Here is a 17,528-nt window from a genome sequence, read left to right as displayed (position 1 = left end):
TTGTGGGGCCTAGGTGGCTGATTGAGATGTTGGGCTTGTGGTTTTAAGCTTGTGCCACTTACTGATCTATGGATACATAAGCATGCCATCTCATACTCTTGCCACCACAGATGGGCCAAGACCACCACAACCTCTCTACCACAATGAACTGTGCCTTCTCAATCCAAGTGCCAAAATAAATCTTTCCTCTCTAAAGTTTTTTTTGTCAGGTATCAGAGATACCAAGCCAGATGAAACAAACAAAAAGAAAAACACAGTCACTATGTTCTCTAATATCAAAATAGAGCAATTTATTCAAGACACTGAATATGATCTGTTGATTCTCTCTTGAAACAAATGAGCTACAACACACAAGGTGATTCTTTTTTTTTCTTCTTGAAGAGCGTGAGGGGTGAGTGGGAGTGGGGGATAGAGGACAGAAAGGGAGGGGGAGTTTTGATGGTGCTTAACAGAATGTGGAAAATGCTGAAAGAGGACCATGTCTGGCTGTACGTCTGACACAGACAATAAAAACTGCACAAGCCAGAATTCAAAACTTCAGTGAGCTGCGGAACAGACATTTATGCATTTGACAAGAAACAGAATGGAAAGGTAGAACGAAAGGTTTGAAAAGGGAAAAGCAACAAGGAACAAAGCAGATCCTTACATGTGACAAAGTGCACTTCACTTGGCTCCATGATCTATTTCTTAGAACAAAAAGTCAAGTCCTATGGTGTTGAATGGGGTCAGAGAGTTGAACCTTGTTATGTCCATCTGGCCCTTCGGTCCTCTACAGGCCACATCCTGGATGTGCTGGGAATGGCGTGTGGTTACTCCACACTCCAGGGAAAACACCTGCAAAGGCTGCTATGTCACTACACTGCTTTCAAGATTGAATTTGGTCACAAGACTTTAACCATTCCTCACAATGTTTTAGGAGTTAATAAACAATGTTAGGTAACAGCATTACACACAGGCCACCCCTTGACCACAAAGATGATGCAGCTGCCCTGGGATAGCAGGGCAAATGATGGCATCCAAATGCTGGCCGCTTCAGAAACAGCTGTAGATTGAACTATTTATGGGGATGGACTTGAGGGGTGTGGGCTGCATTCTTCTGCTTGGTCCCCTTGTGGCCAGCACTAAATTCCTGTCCATGTTTCGCTGTAAGGCCAGCGAAGTGAATGATCTTTAGGTTTCTTCTTGTGTAGATTGAACCCTTTTGTCCTAGTCTCACAGCCATTTACTCCAAAATAATAACTCGTATGTGTCTTAGATTCATCTGGGGGGTGTGCCCTGGACACCCAGATTGTCTGATGAACCCCTATGTGCCATTTACCCAATCACCATCGTATAGCAATGTGGAACTGTCGACTGAAAGTCATGCCCTTACAATAGGCTGACTTTTAACAGCTGATCTTCTACAGAGATGAACAGAATTGTATTTGGGGAACAAAGATGGGATTTAGCTGGACTTCCAAAATTATATTCTAAAGCTAAAGCAGTCTCAGGGCAGGAAACATCATTCCACTTATGCAGAGACACCTGCTATAATCAAATTCTCCACAGAACTCGGGCTTTCTTTGCTAACTGTTTAGATGCCAGAGTCCAAACACACAGCTCAACTCAATAACACAACACTTGGATTTGGAGGGCTCACATAATGTACATGTCAAAATGGAGGCAGATACACAATTCCTGGTCTTGGTCTTAATATTCGTCTGTTGTGTAGGAAGTACCTCACCTCCCTGCTGCTTGATTTCTGGCTCCATATATGGATACTTTCCTCTAAGTAACACTTATCTCAGCTGTAGACTGGACCCTGCATACTGCCACTTGCAGCCCCACTGACTTGGCCCAGCCCCCTTCTGGTCTGTCTCCCTTTACTAATTAAAAAACCAAGTCAGTGTCAAGTTATGACAAGAAGCAAACAAAGGTCACCTGATTCAATGATGGCAAACTTTACCAGGCACACAACGCCTTATTTAGTTTTTTTAAAAAATTGTAAAAGAAAAAAATTTCTTTCTTTTCCTCATTTTCTTTAAAGCTTTGTCCTAATCTTCTGTAAGAGAATTTGTAAAGTGGGCAGAAATGATTTATGGCATTCTACCTGGGTCATAATTCATTTTTAGGATTCCAAGTCTCCCTTGGTACTCATTGTCTTCACGAGACTGAGTGACACTGAGGCCTTTGGGTCGGTTTTGCAAGATTCACCAAGCATGCTCTTGATAAAGTGCCCATCTGTAGCTACACTGCTGTGAGAAAGAAGTAGCTGGCAGGTGCCATGGAGCCACACTGGTGGTCAGGGTGGCTTCTTCACTGTGTTCCTATTCGCTGCTGAAGTAAATGTGCATCAAACAGTTCGGCATTCTGCTTGGTGCCAAACCAGTGGGCTCTTCCCCACCAGCTGCCAAAATAATCCCCTTGTTCTTCCATAGGACGCTTCCCAATCCACGGTTTTCCTAACTGCCTTTCGTGAAGCTGAAGGGAAAGGGGTAATTAGACACCTCAGACTCTGCCAGTGTCTTCTTAGTCTCTTAAATATGAATTTCACAAAACTCTCTATGTCTGATGGCCATTTTAGGATTTTAAAGTCATTTTAACATAAAAATATTTTTTTCAAAAAATACTCCAGGTTCTTTCTCTTATAAGTCTTTTTTTTTTTTCTGTAAAAAGTCCCCCTCCCTGCCTTCTTACATAAAGCACTTACTATGCTCTGAAAGTGCCTTTGGGACCTAATGTGAAGCAACTATGAGAAAGGGACAGAGAGTAAGCGATGGGTAGGGGTGGGACGAGAGGGAAGGAGAGTGCTGTCCATCAAAGATTCGTTGTGTGCATGTGGCCATATCTATGCAGGACTTCATTAAAAGTGAGACCACACCAGAGCAAGGACATTAGAGGAAGGAGTGGGGGACAACAAGGGAGGACAGAAAGAATAAGCCAAAAACAGTTTCTATCTGAGGTGGGAGGCCCCCAGACCACAGAATTTTAGCAGATAGAAAAACCACCAAAGAAGGTTCTAGAAAATACAGCGTTGGGATTACAAAGTCACACATTTCATTGGTACAAACTGGTCTTTTGGAGAGCAACTGTAGTATCCAAATTGTTAGGAGGGAAATACCATAAAGGGGGAGGTTTTTCCTCCCTTTTGGTTTATCACAGCGTTTTTCTTTTTTGTTTTTGTTTGGTTTTTTTGTTTGTTTTTTGTTTGTTTTTCTTTTTTTTTAACCTTTTCTTTATTTTTTTTTTTGGCACAGCTTTATGTTCTTCCTTCCCTGTTCAGTCATTAGAGCCTGTTCTGGATGGAAACCAAACCATGCACCATGTAGCTGATGGCTTCATCCTTCCCCAGCTGAACATTCTAGGTGGAAACCATATTCCTGTGATACAACCATGTGTATGACTTTGTATTTGTTTGTGTTTTAAACTTCTGGATGCAGATTGGGGTGGGGGCGGGGGGGGGGGGGAGAGAATCCTGTGGCCAGGGACAGGTGATTTCCAAGTAGACTCGAACAAGTCAAGTTCACACAGTTTGGAGCCCATCATAGGAAGGATGCTGCAATCCCACACATTCACTGCTGGTCCATTAGAATGGGTTTGTTTTCTACATTTTGTGTTTACTTTCGGAGATCTAAAACACAGACCTGGAATGAAAGATAAAGTGTCTGTTACTCTGAGAGATAATATCAGGTGCCTTCAAACAGATGCTGGCAAGACAAACCTAGCCACCAACTTCATGCTTGTAAAGTGTTAGTGGAAGTCAAGAAGAGATAGAAACCCTAGAAACAGGCTAGTTTCTGAACATCAGAACAACCAAACTCTAGCAAAGAACAGGCAAGTGAAAAGCCATGGACCATTGAAGAAACTCACAGAGTAACTGAGGTCATCAGCAGAGGTCACAGACTGGATGTCTACATGGTGGAGCAGATAACAAAAGATCTCAGGCCACACTAGTGACTCAGTCCATTAGCCAGAGTGCCCCTCACCCTAGAGTTATTGCAACCTCAAGTTCAGAGGCAAATTAAACATTACATGTGCTACTGGACCACAATGAGATTCACAGAAACAAGGAGGCCTATCTGATGAAAGCTATGTCTTGTTATGATGATGTTTGGCCAGAACATTCACATGGCAATGGAACAGGAGCAAGTTTCTCAGCTATATACTAATGGTATTTATGACCAGATATTTCTTGGCCATAGTGGGGCATCCATAGCATTATAAATAAGAGGCTTCCCAGCATCCCTGGACTCCACCAGTGAAATGTCAATGGCACCCTGGACCAAAGTAGTGACAACCTAATATGACTCCTGATATTCCTTAATATCCTGGGGTACACATGTGTGTAGAGTCACTACAGCTAAGAGTAAACAAGTTCATTGACATTCTGGACAAAGAAAAGGCTATTTTCAACCCAAATAGAAGCCTCCTTCATACAGGCATGCCTGCCACTCACACATGGTATGTGGTAAGCATCTGTTAGTTGACAAGGCTCAGCAGGACAGGGGAGCCTCACAAGGCCTTTGGAAGCACCTAGGTTGGATCAGGGATCAGCTGCCCTCACCCCTAACTCCCAGTAGATCAGAGGCGCCACTTACAGAGCCATCAGATGCACTGGCACCCACTTTGTCTCCTCGAGCATTCCAGCACACCTCAAATATGCCGCCTGTGCCTCGGTAGCTGTGGACGAGACTTCCACTCTGAAAAGCAAAGCATTTGTCATAATAACTCAGAGGAGCCCCTCAAAATGACAGCAGTAAAAGGGGGCACTCTTCCTCCAGAAACTTCTATCTGATCAAGCTTTCAAGCACACAAAAGTTAAAGGAATTTCCATAAACATCAATCTATTGTCACCCACAGAACCGCCATCACATTTTAGCTAAAGCCATGGCTATGCCCAGCAATGCCTCATGGTACTAGGGAGCACAAGACAGTGGGTTTTCATGAGATGATACACACTTGCCAGAGGGGGAGCTTTAACTCATGACCTCCTCTTGACCTTTTTCTTTCTTTCCACCCTTCAGTGCTGGATATGAAATCTGGGGCACCAGGGTGCTCTATCACTAAGCCAACTTCCCTGCTTTTCCCCCAGTAGCTTTGCTAAGATGTTCTTTAGCCTCTGTGACTGACTACCCAAGCACCATCTTACTAAGCCATTCTTTCTTGTCTCCTTCCTAGGGCTTGGTTCAGACCCAATGGGCTGAGGTCTTTCTACCTGCTCCAGTCCTTACCTGTTCTGATTATTATCAAACTACACCTCATTTTGCCTCCTCCCCAGAGCACTTGAGCGAGCACACCCCCAGCCCACTAGCGATTAGACAACTAAATGCATTAGCATGTCATGAAGTTAAACCTCCCATCAATTTGGATATGTAGTTTGGAAGAATAAATATACACATTTTTATTATGGTATCTGTTAGTGACTGGCATGATGTGTATCACGAGATGTAGGAAGCTGAGGTTTCTCAGGACTTGAATAAACCCTCAGTTCAGTAAAGTATCTTTATAAAACATGTATGAGAGATCACTGTAATTTCGAATCTTGGGTTGTCAACTTGTCTATATCTGGAATCAACTAAAACACAAGCATCTGGGACATGCCTGGGAAGCAATTTCTTGATTGGATCATTTGAAGTGGGAAGACCCACATTAAAAAAAAAAACATGGAAGATGGAAGCTTTGCTGTTAGCTTGCTTGTAAGTTCATCTATCCTGCTAAGGCATTATTTAGCTGGTAGTAGAGTCTATGTCTTCAGAATTTTAATGTAGACTGAAAACCAGCTGAGATATCCAGCCTTATGGACTGAACACCTACCAGACTCTTGGCCTTTATTTGTGATCAGACAGTCATTGTTGGACTAGCCAGATCATGACCTATAAGCCACTCTAACAAATCACCTTTTGATACAGCTTCATTCTATCAGTTATATTCCTCCAGAGAACCATGACTTATACAGTCACTAACCCCAGTGGCCATCAACTTCTCATTAGTTCTTATCCATAGCAGTAAAGTGTCCTTGCCATACATATATTTACTTGTTATTATATATATATATATATATATATATATATATATATATATACATATATATTTACCATTATCAAGCTATAGCAAGTGTTAGCAAAGCATAATGAAAAATGCATTTAGAGAAATATACTTTCTGTTTACACAGAAAAATAAAGGGTAGTATACATTGTGAATATGGACAACAGCAAGCCAACAGTATTATATATGCTTATAATAAGCGGATTAATATAGGCTCTATGATGTCTCAAAATAATTAACTCCCTGCTCCCTTCAATATGGAACCAAATACCATTGGACTTTTCCAGTATTACTCCCCCACACACACCCTCAAACCCCACAATATAATAAGCCTGCCTGCAATCCTAGCTACTTCAGAGGCTAAAGAAGGATTTCAAGTTTGAAGCCAGCCTGGGCTGTACAGTGAGTGAGTTCTAGGGCCCTGGATCCAATTGCCAGTATTAAAAAAGAAATAAAAAGAAAAGAAAAGGAAGGATGGAAGAAAGAAAGGGAGGGAGAAAGGGAGGGGGAGGGAGAAGAGAAAGAAAAAAGGAAGAAAGAATAAGAAAACCAAAAAACCTAACAACTATTCCTATAATATTCACATTGTATTGTACCGGGTGTTGTGAGTCACCTAGTAAACGTATATGTGCATCATCAGTTCTACATACATACTATGCCATCTTATAGAAGTGAATTGGGCTCCACAGATTCTGGCATCCACAGGGGGGCCTGGAGTCATCCCCTCAAAGATTTTAAGGAGCAGCTGCATTTTCATCTTGTTGGCACCTTCAAAGTGAGCTATCACTAGCAAAATCTGTTCTCTCTATATGATTAAGTATTCCTGCACATTTCTACCTTTTGTTCTGTTTTGCTTCTTGATAATACAACCCAGGCTGGCTTCAATCCTGATCCTCCTGCCTCCACCTTTACAATGCCAGGTTGACAGGCATCTATTCACATACCCAGAGACATGTTGCTAACTTTGGGTTATGCCCCTGAAATGCCCCTGAAATGCCTGTGGAGTCCTGGAACATGGCTTATTTACTGCCTCCCTTGACACAAGAGGGCATGAACTTAAGAATTTAAATCCTTCAAAATGTCAACCAACCAAAAAGGAATGAGAAAGGTGAATTACATGAATGTGAGGCAGCGAATCCCCCTGAGTTCAAACAAATTGGCTCCTTATTTTCAGTAACTTAACCTAACTACTTCTCAATTGGAATGATGACCAAGGACTGAGATGGAGCTCAGGGTAGAATGACTGCCTGCTGCCTCCAAGGCTCTACATTGCATTCCCAGCCCCCAAAAGAAAACAAAGAACTGCCCAGTACAATACTTCCTCCCAGTCTACCCCATTAGTTCTCATCCACTTCTACTTCTGATAGTCCGAATTCTCTCATCTCTGTAAGGTCAGAGATATCTCCAGTGGCTATATAGACTCCAACCCCTTCCCTTTTCAGTTCCTGCTGAAAGGACAATCATAGACAATTCATGGACCCTGTATTAAACAAACAACACTTTCAATTGTGAAAATTCCAAGCCTTATATTCCTTTATGCTCTGAGTTGCTCCACAGTGGACAGGAGGAAGATCAAGCTGGTTATCCTGCAGTGTCTCCCTGGGAAGGTTTTATGAAAGGCCACCCCCAGGACCTTCCCACAAAGAGCAGCATTTCTAAGGTGACGAAACTAGGTCATGCTTTTTCTCCAGCACGAAGTAGGTCCCTGCCAGGAGAAGACAGCTGAAGACTGTGGTTCTTCCAAAAGAGAATGCTCCCAATATGACAAGCTGAAAGAGTCCAGAGGACTCCAGGCTTGTAAGTAGGTGGAAAGACCCCACATCATTGGGGTACACACAGCAGACCACACAGAATCTGTGATCTCCATGTGGAGGCTCTACTCACTCCTGAGATAACTCATTTCCCCAGCCCTTCTGCCAGCCCAGGAACTGAAAACATGCCTTTCAGGAAGGATTCAGCCACAGGAAGTCAAGACATTACCTGAGTATTCCAGATATGGACACACTTGTCAAAGGACCCGCTGGCCAAATATTTCCCATCAGGGCTGAACGCCACACTGTAGACAGGCTCCTGATGCTTGGTCAGTGTGTGGATGCAAACACCTCGTTCCACATCCCACAGTCGAACCGTAGAATCAAATGAAGCACTAGGAAGACAGCAAGGAAAACCACCACAGAAATGGGTTGGCTTTTTAAGATCTCTATGATGTATCTCACGTAAACTGTCTTTTAGCTGTATTTGAAACATATTTGAATTTGCTTCAAGAGACTATTCTAGTGAGCCTTTTCTCTCCAGAGAAAAGTAAAGCGCCACCAGACAGAACCTAGGACCTTGCACAAGCCAAGTAGGTGCTTTCCTACTTGGCCACTGTGTTCATTTCTTTCTCCAGTTCCCACATCTCTGAACATAAAATGCTTTTGTGTTTTATTCAACTAATTTTCTAAAACACCATTATTGTTTATATTACACCCACTTGAACAACTATAAATTCATCCAGCTATGACTGGAAAAAAAACCCAAAACTGAGTGAAGATGTACTTCCACATGAGATATTCTAAAACCACATGTGCGCATAAAATCACACTGACAAGGGCTACAGAGTTTAATTATTTTCAGATTTAAAAGAATAGCACATATCACAGGGCTGTCACCACCTGGCTTTCTGTATCTCCACAGGGTCTCACAAGGCTCAGTGTGTCCTTTTGTTCTTGTAAGGGGATAATGTGTTTGCTCCTATAATATACTATGTGATACCAGGAAGTATTATAGAATATTATTGTAATGTGTGTTACTTTTGTTTATGTTGCATTTGTTTAACTCTGTGAAGCTGTGCTACTGTGCCTGTGTAAAACACCTGATGGTCTAATAAAGAGCTGAATGGTCAATAGCGAGGCAGGAGAGAGAGACAGGTGGGGCTGACAGGTAGAGAGAATATTAGAAGAGGAAATCTGGGAGGAAAGAGGAGAAAAGAGATGGAGAAGTGAAAGGAGGAAGTAGCCAGAGAAGGAGGAGGACTCTAGGGACCAGCCACCCAGCTACACAGAAAGCCACGGAGTAAGAAACAAAGAAAGGTATACAGGAATAGAAAAGGAAAAGCCCAGAGGCAAAAGATAGATGGGATGATTTAAAGTTAAGAAAAGCTGGCAAGAAACTAAGCCAAGCTAAAGCCAGGTATTAATAATTAAGACTAAGCCTCCATGTGTGATTTATTTGGGAGCTGGGTGGTGGGCCCCCAAAAGAGTAAAATACCACCACCAACAACAAAGCATCTCCCTAGTCATTAAAAATGACCAATACATATAGTACTGCATCACTGATACACAAGTGTGTTTTTGGATAATTACTGAAAAAGGAGAATTAAGCATTGGTTTTCTTCTTCTAGTTCAACCACTCAGTGTTTGGATTATTTTCGTGTATGGTTTAGGTTTGTTTCGGGTTGGGTTTTTAGTGGTGATATGTATGCCATGCATGTGATCGACCACTGAGGTATAGCTAAGAACCACTTATCATCTCTCCTTGGAAACAGTCTTTGATTGAATGCTTTCCAAAAAGCTGTTCTCACTGCCAGGAAAGGCTGCCCACCCTACTACTAGGTGCTTCCTTCCTTTTAAGAGACCTACCTATTGTCACTTCCTCCTCAATCCTCTGGAACAACACAGACCAAGCTTCCCACTGCTTCTTGGAAACCAAACTTTACTTTGGGGGTCTGGTCTTGTCCAGACTATAGTGAGTGAACAAACCCCAAAGATTCATATCATGGTTTCCAGATGAAAGTCCTAGATTCTGGTTCATAATGGCTTTAGCTCATCTGTCTAAATGCTCTCACTAAACTACCAAGAGGAGGGATGAGGTGTACTCTTGCAGAGCACTTGCCAGCACGCACAAGGCCAGACCTTCCATCCCTACACCAAAATCCCAAGAATGGATTGCTCTGTTTCTTGGACTCTAACATGCACCAGGATACAACAGTTCTGCTGGCTAAAGCCCAAAGTGAACTTGGTTTGGATGAGATACCTCTGGCCCCTTTGCTTCTGGGGCTTGGCTGATCAGCAGTTCCAATATTAAGTGACCTGGATCACCTTTGGCTGAGGCAGGGAATCATTTATCTCTAGTCAAAATCCCAGTATCACAGTCCTGAATGGAGCTTCAAGAACAAACGAGCTCCAAGCTAAACTCTTGTTTTCCTCTCTTTGTCTTAAAAACTTCCCTTTAGTAAGCTAGCCCCCAACACCTGCAGTCATGATTGTGTCCAACTGTGGATAAGAAACCATTGAAGGGGAAGGAAAAAATACATTGTGGGAAGGCCTATAATCCTAGCACTTCAGAAGCGGAAGGTATAACTCTAAGCTAGCCTAGTATACATAGCAAGTTCCAGGTAGTCAGGACTACATGAGACCCCCATCTCAAACGAAACAACCCCCCCACACAAACTGTATTGGATATGTGCAGACCCTTTTGCTTGTCACTGTTACCTAACAATACAGTCTAAGAACTATTTCTACAGCATTCTCATTGCAGGTGTATTACAGGCCATTTAGAGATGATTTGAAGTACAGGGGAATGAATGTATTCAGAGGTTGTAGGCAAGCAAAGAGTTAAGCATCCATGGATTTTGTTACCCACAAGGGTTCCCAGACTCATCTCCATGGATAATGAGGGAGGTTATATTTCCATCTCCTTGGTCTCTTCACAGTGAACTCCCATTTTGTTCAGTTTGGAAGGACTTCAACTGTGTTGTTTCTAGGTGTGAGTCTTCCCAGCTGAGTTACTAAGCAACAGAGAACAAAGCTGCCCCCAGGAAGGAGCTACAGCTGTGAGGTTGCCCTGCCTTACCTTGCTAACATGATGTTGGAATTTGGGTTGCTGGTGGCTGGTCCTGTGGGACTCCACTTGATGGTATATATCTCTTTGCTGTGAGCTTGGAGGTCATGGACACATGCATCCTGCTTCATACTCCAGATCTAGAAGAGGCATTGGCAACAGTGTGAGCTAATACTGGGCCCCTCACTGAGAAAGGCTCAGCACCATCCATTCTGGTGCACCTACGGTATCACGGCTTAGGTGGCACGCCTGGGAGAGGTTCACAAGCCAACAAGGACTCCACCAGACGGCACATTAGTAGGTGGCTGTGAGAAGTACCAAAGCATAGAGTTAAGCTAAATCTACAAGGCTGTTGGTGGACAGGCCATAGGAAGGTTAGGTCTCTCAGTAGGAACCATGCACCAGATGTCAAAATTCCATGGAGGAACAAAACGTTTAGTTTAGAAGGCAGGAAAATCAAGGAGAAAAGACAGTATCAAAGTAATGGTCCAGGTGATTAGGGTGGAGAGGGATGAGTGCCATACAAGGGTTTGTCTAGGATTAAGTACCTAATCCCTTTAGGAACCAATATTACCTTTAATGTCATGTCATCAGAGCAGGAGGCTAGCAACATTCCAGAAGGATCCCATTTGATAGCATTGACCTCATTCTGCAAGAGAGCACAGCATCTCAGAAAGCAATTAGAGCCTTTGTGTGGAAGGGCTGGCATCCGCCAGGAGCAGTAGCATGCTGCCAGCACTGTAGTGCAGAGGGCCTTTTGGGAGTTCACAGGATATCAAAGATCACAGCACAAGAACCCACCCACCACAATTATTTTTTCCTCAGTTTACTTTTTATACATGAAAAAAATACTGCCATATATTACAAAGAACAGCCACACTCTCATCCATATTTCTTTAGGGAAAATTTCCTTATTAAGGAAGTCAAATGAAGGATTTGCATACAACAAGCACAGCTAATTAAAATCAGTTGTTATTTATGGCTGCTTGAGATAGGATCTCACTATGCAGTACAGGCTAGCCAGGAGCTCCTTATGTATCCCAGGATGGCTGGAACAATTCTGTCAGCCTCCTGAGTATCAGAACTACAGGCGTGTGCCATCAAGCAGAGCTAAAACTAGTTTGTTTCATTCATTCTTTTTTTTTTTTTTTTTAGTTTTTTTGAGACAGGGCTTCTCTGTATAGCCCTGGTTGTCCTTGAACTCAGAGATCTGCCTGCCTCTGCCTCCTGAGTGCTGGGATTAAAGGCATACCACTATCACTACCGGGTCAAAACTAGTTATTTTGAAAAGTGGACTTTGAACATCATTTTCCTATGTGTTTTTAATATGACTGCTCCTGTTGAAATACTTGTAACTTGTTGGATGTGAGATAAAGGTAGACAAAGGTTTATATAGCACAATGGCAGAGCCAGGTATCATCCAAAGGCACAAAGACACACACAAGCAGTTCGTGTGTGCAGGAAACTATACATGCTCGGGCTAGTGAGGAAAAGGCACTGAGAAGTCAGTCCATCCTCCTGTGGATTTGTGTCGTGTAGCAGTTTCTTCTCAGTTGAAAATTTCCACTTTGAAGGTAAATTTCTTAAGACAAGATGCTTTCAGAGAGTTGTAAGTGAGGTGAAATACTACAGGGAAGCTCATTAAGACAAGAAATGAGCAACTCAAAAAAACCTCCAGGAAGTCCCTGAAACTGACCAGATTCACTAGCTCCTCAACTCTCACAAGAGTGTGTATATGCAGAAATGACTGCTGAGTCACTCTCAGACAAACACAGGGGCCTGTAAGCAGCAGAGGCCAGTTGAACTGCCTAGAAGAAACAAAGAGAAGACAAGCTCCACCATACTGACAGGGACAGCCATGCAGAGCAAGGGGCAGAGGGAAGGACAGTGGAATTTACTGTCTAGGGGTCCCTGCAGAGGCTTTTGGGAACACTACTGCCATTAACTGCCTCCTCTACCAAGCCAGCTGTCTTGTCCTAACAAACAACTTCACACACAAGATTATTTTCTAAATAATTTCATACTTCAAAATGTTGTGGTTGATCCCCTTTGTAAGGGCACCAAGTTTTTAAGGGTGTGAAATTGGAAGAAGCTGGGAATTCAAGGAGCAGGGTTCTTTGTGACCAGATCAAAGAAGAGAGGACTACAGAGTAGCATAGAGGGTTTGTGTCAGTGCGTGCCTATCTGTGAACCCAAGTGTAAATGAGGTAGTATACATGTTATCACTGCAGCGATGAACTGTAGAGAGAACTCACACACAGGCAGACCTCTCCATGACCTGTCTGTCTCTAGCTGACCCATCTGTAATTCCCCATGCCTCCTTCCTGGGAACTCTTGCCATCCTTTTGCATCTCAAGTCAAACTTCCAGAGAAGAAACCAGAACCTGCACACAGGTCTTGGGAAGCAGCAGGTTCAGGACCCATACATGTGGACCTCTGCTCACAGCACTCAGCATCAGTTCCATTTATGGAACCAGGAGGCAGGGTGTGAGAGAGGTAAAGTCTAAGCAGAGACAACAGAAATCAGACATAAAATGTGTGCCCCTATTAAAAGCTGGGAAACAGACGGGGGTTAGAAGAGAAACAGCTTCAGGATAGAATAGAGAACATTAGCAGATAGGCTGTACTCTGAGGTATTTCCAGGACCACTGACAGACACCTCAGCTGGGTTAATTCCGTCACCCAGGGCAGACACGGCAGCAAAGCATGGCAGATCCAGTGGTCTCTCCTGTACAATTAACTTTTAATAGCAGGCACTGACTGAAAACATAGCTCCCACATCACACTCTTACAACTCCCAACTCTGAGCATCAAAACTGCTACTTACAGTATGTCCTTGGAAGGTTTTGACCGGGCGGTCACAGCTAAGCCTGCACACATGAATGCACATGTCTGTGCTGCACGAAGCAAAGGTAGTGTTGTTCTGCCAGTCCACATCCAGGGCAGGTGCTGCAAGGCAGGAGGAAAGAGAGGACATTTGTCTTATTAACTAAATACAATGCTCAGCGATGCAGACAAAAGCATCACCCAGGAGTCTTGTCTAGTGACCAGGAATGCCAGTCCCAGTGTGAATCAGCTCTACTAAAACCATGAAAACCATCCTTCAAAGACCTTAAAGACACTCTCCTTCCAATTTACAAGCATTAAGATGCCTCCGGAGCTGGGCGGTGGTGGAGCACACCTTTAATCCCAGCACTTGGGAGGCAGAAGCAGGCGGATCTCTGAGTTTGAAGCCAGCCTGATCTACAGAGTGAGTTCCAGGTGAGGCTCCAAGCTACACAGAGAAACCCTGCCTTGAAAAACAAACAAACAAACAAACAAACAAACAAACAAAAAAGATGCCTTTGGAGAGAGACCCCCACCTTTCTATGAAAGAGAAAAACCCACATGGACAGGCCCAGTTATGTGTAAAAGGAAGGTAGCAGTTACCTTTTGGTAAGCCACAGATTTCCTTATTGCCAATACTTTGTTTCACATTAGTCCCAAGGTTTTTGACACATTTCTGCTCTTATGTAATATCATGTATTAATAAAAAAGAAACTCCTGGTACTGCCTCTGTATAATCCCAACAACAAACCTACCTGAATGAAAAGGAAACTGTTGTTTGGCTTCTCCTGTGTGGGCGTCCCAAATTATTGTTGTCTGCGTTCCGCAAACAGAGGGAAAAGTTAGTTACTATTCTTCTCAAAAAATTTCCTAGAAGAATGTCTTGTACCAGAAAAGACAACTAGCCCCCTTTCCTTCTAAGAAATTAACAATATATTTCATTTTTATTTTACCCCTATATAGTGCCAAGCTGTTATCATTTATACACGCAATAGTGTAAAATATTTATATAGAATTTGTCATTTCTGTATTTCTGACTTAAGTCTATGATATACGCTGTGTATTTCACACCCAATAATGTGATGCCACATTAATGAGAGCAACTTCACCAATATGTGTGAAATCTACCAAAATGGATGGGAATGTCTCCTCAGCTCTCAAACCTAGAAAACCATTACATAACAGATAAGGCGGCACATCCTCATGTCTTTTAGACACTGTTCCAAAGGTAGTACTGCAGGGATGAACACTTCCAACAATCCCCCATCACTCCATTAACTAGGAGAACAGGTGCAACTGCCCAAAATTCCCAAGGATGGATTGAGAAAAATCATAAACTCTAAGTCAGCTAGCTCCACGAGTTTCTATGAAGTTGGCCCCTTATCAGGTCTCAAGAGAATTCTGCAATCTAGAATGGGATGCAGTGGTTTATCAGGTCAGGAAAGGTGGAGCCAATGAAAAGAAAAAAAGAGTCTATGAGTAAGAATTGCTCAGTGGATGAAAGTCAACACAGAAACATCCACAACAGTCTACTGCTTCCTGGAGTAATAAACTCCACTGGGAGATTTTTTTTCCCCTCTTTTCATCACTGGGCTGAGAGCACATTCTGAATGAAGATCTACAGAGGTAAATGCATTATGAGGCAATGCCTTGTTCAAAGTCAGCAGTAAGATCAAACAAGAGAAACAATCTGAAACTAAAATGAGTTATTTTGCCAAAGAAGCCAACAGGCTAAGAATAAATCCACATCCATAGATAAAAGGGATGTATTAAAAGTTGATACTCACTCACCTTATCTACACCAGCACTCAGAATATAATTCCCCTTTTTGTTCCACTTCAAGGCAAAGATGGGGCCTTTATGTTGACCTAGGGTGCTGGCCAGGTTACCTGACATGGGAAAACACAGACATGGTGACTTCACAGTCACCAACTGTTCACTCAGGATCACACATAAAGTCTATCTTACTCAACACACGAGGAATACAGAACTTACCATCTTCTGTCCATATTCTTGCAAAACCATCATAGGAACCTGTTGCCAACAGAGTCCCATCACTCTGCAGGACAGAAAAAAGACAAAACACATTAGTATCTGGGTACATTCCTGGGCCTCCTTCCCACATGGAGCTGTGTGACAGAGCCAGTCCTCTCACAGGCAACACACACTCATGATGCTGGGGACAATTTCCCACCCCCAGGGTCTGTCTATCCACTAGGACCTAATTATGAGCCCCTGGTACCATCACCCCAAGGTAGGAACTGAGACAAACAGAATTGTCTGCCTCTTTGTGTTTGCATGTGCTTTATCAGAAGGGCAGCTGTACAATCATCTAAACACGTGGAGGGCAGAAGCTGCTTACATTCCAGTCCAGTGAGGTGACATCCTTATTACTGGGAACGTCGTGTCCACCTTCGCGTATACAGTGCCTCAGCACAAGCTGTGTGGAGCCCCCGTTGCTGTTCTCATTAAGGTTCCATATCCTCGCAGTGGAGTCTCCAGATCTGCAGAACCAACATGGAGTATTTGATTCTGGTTCAATGGGGAAATGTGACTGATGTGTGCTAGGTCTCACATAGTCAGCATGTGTTGTGTCTTTTCCAACCCTCCTGCTCAGTTTCCTTCCTCGTCCCCCTTTTTTGCTTACTGACTGAACATGCATCTGTCTTGCTCCCCACCCCACAGAGATATGACTGGGAACACTGGCTTCACCACAGTACAGGATGCACAAAACAGCCTATTCCTCAGTCTGCACACATTGGGAAGATATGACAAATGTGTGCTTTCCTCAAGGCAGTACTCCAGGGAAGAGTGAGCCCTCTCACATCCTCCAAACCCAGGCGCATATCTGTCCCAAATTCTTACCCAGAAGCAAGTAGGTCACTAACAGGATTCCAGGCACAAATGAACACCTCAGACTCATGGCCTCGAAGGACTGTCGCTTTGCTTGGTGGAATTTCAACGTCCCCATCTATTTCCATTGGTTTCGAGTGATTATCTGCCAAGCAAACATGAAAACATACATGGCTCACCAAACCATTAAAAATTGCATCTGTAGGCACTACCATTTTAAAAATACTTTGTTTTTATGTATCAAAGTCACAATACATCTGGTGACTGCAAAAGTGGGCATTTCTGCAGTTTGGCGCACATTTTGTGTTTCTGTTTTGACAGTGCTATGCTGTTTATTTGTTCCCAAAGTGTTTGTGTGCTGCCACATGTGGACACTATAGCAGGTGGTGTCTAGTGGAAAGTCACTGGTAGCCATTTCCAGGCTGCTCTGACTTCTTTGTCTCCCACGATGCTCTTCTACCTTGTGTTTCCACCCCAATGTCCACCATAGTCATGCCCATGTGTATACATCGCTTGTGAGCTGATATAAAAACTAGTTGCCTCAGACATATCATTATAGGAATACAAAGCCACTCTCAAAAGAATCATGCAAGAAGGCCAGTGATTTGGCTCAGCCATACAGAATACTAGTCCTGGAAGACTGATGGCCTGAGTTCAATGTCCAAACCCTTGGTGAAGAAAGAAAAGCAACTCCTGAATGTTGTCTTCTGACCATAACCTGCTTGCCATTGAAGCAGCAGAAAGGAGAAAGTGCCTTGCAGTAGTAAGACAAGAGCAGACTGTGAATTCCAGGGTCATCACTCCAGGTGCACCAAGCCCAAGGAACAGTGTAGAAGTTATAAACCTCAGTAGGTGGCATCAGAGGTAAGCCTTCAGGAAGCACCATGAACAGCCACCAGAGCTGTGGGTGCACACAAAACAAACCTCTGTGTGTGAGCTGCCAGTGTGCATTAAGTCACGTGTTCCCCCCTGCTCTGTCCAGGTGCAGGGCTGATGTGGACATC

The 17,528-nt window shown here is 43.3% G+C and overlaps 1 protein-coding gene across 14 annotated transcripts in view; it reads right to left on the bottom strand.

Moving 5' to 3' along the window:
- Positions 1-268: 268 nt before the first annotated feature.
- LOC114681372 (F-box-like/WD repeat-containing protein TBL1X) overlaps positions 269-17,528 on the bottom strand; it is a 164,490-nt gene continuing 147,230 nt past the window's right edge. For all 14 annotated transcript variants that reach the window (XM_028854855.2, XM_028854858.2, XM_037198825.1 and 11 more), the window contains 11 exons: positions 16,537-16,669; positions 16,034-16,175; positions 15,667-15,730; positions 15,463-15,560; positions 14,427-14,487; positions 13,673-13,794; positions 11,420-11,494; positions 10,858-10,985; positions 8,005-8,170; positions 4,578-4,679; positions 269-3,623 (listed from right to left, as the gene is read on the bottom strand). In XM_028854855.2, the coding sequence (XP_028710688.1) occupies positions 3,597-3,623; positions 4,578-4,679; positions 8,005-8,170; positions 10,858-10,985; positions 11,420-11,494; positions 13,673-13,794; positions 14,427-14,487; positions 15,463-15,560; positions 15,667-15,730; positions 16,034-16,175; positions 16,537-16,669 (1,118 nt within the window). In that variant the 3' untranslated portion in view covers positions 269-3,596. The remainder of the gene's footprint in view (positions 3,624-4,577; positions 4,680-8,004; positions 8,171-10,857; positions 10,986-11,419; positions 11,495-13,672; positions 13,795-14,426; positions 14,488-15,462; positions 15,561-15,666; positions 15,731-16,033; positions 16,176-16,536; positions 16,670-17,528) is intronic.

Source organism: Peromyscus leucopus, chromosome X (genome assembly GCF_004664715.2).
Source record: "Peromyscus leucopus breed LL Stock chromosome X, UCI_PerLeu_2.1, whole genome shotgun sequence".
NCBI classification, from domain to species: domain Eukaryota; kingdom Metazoa; phylum Chordata; class Mammalia; order Rodentia; family Cricetidae; genus Peromyscus; species Peromyscus leucopus.
This window is presented reverse-complemented; position numbering and strand designations above follow the sequence as displayed.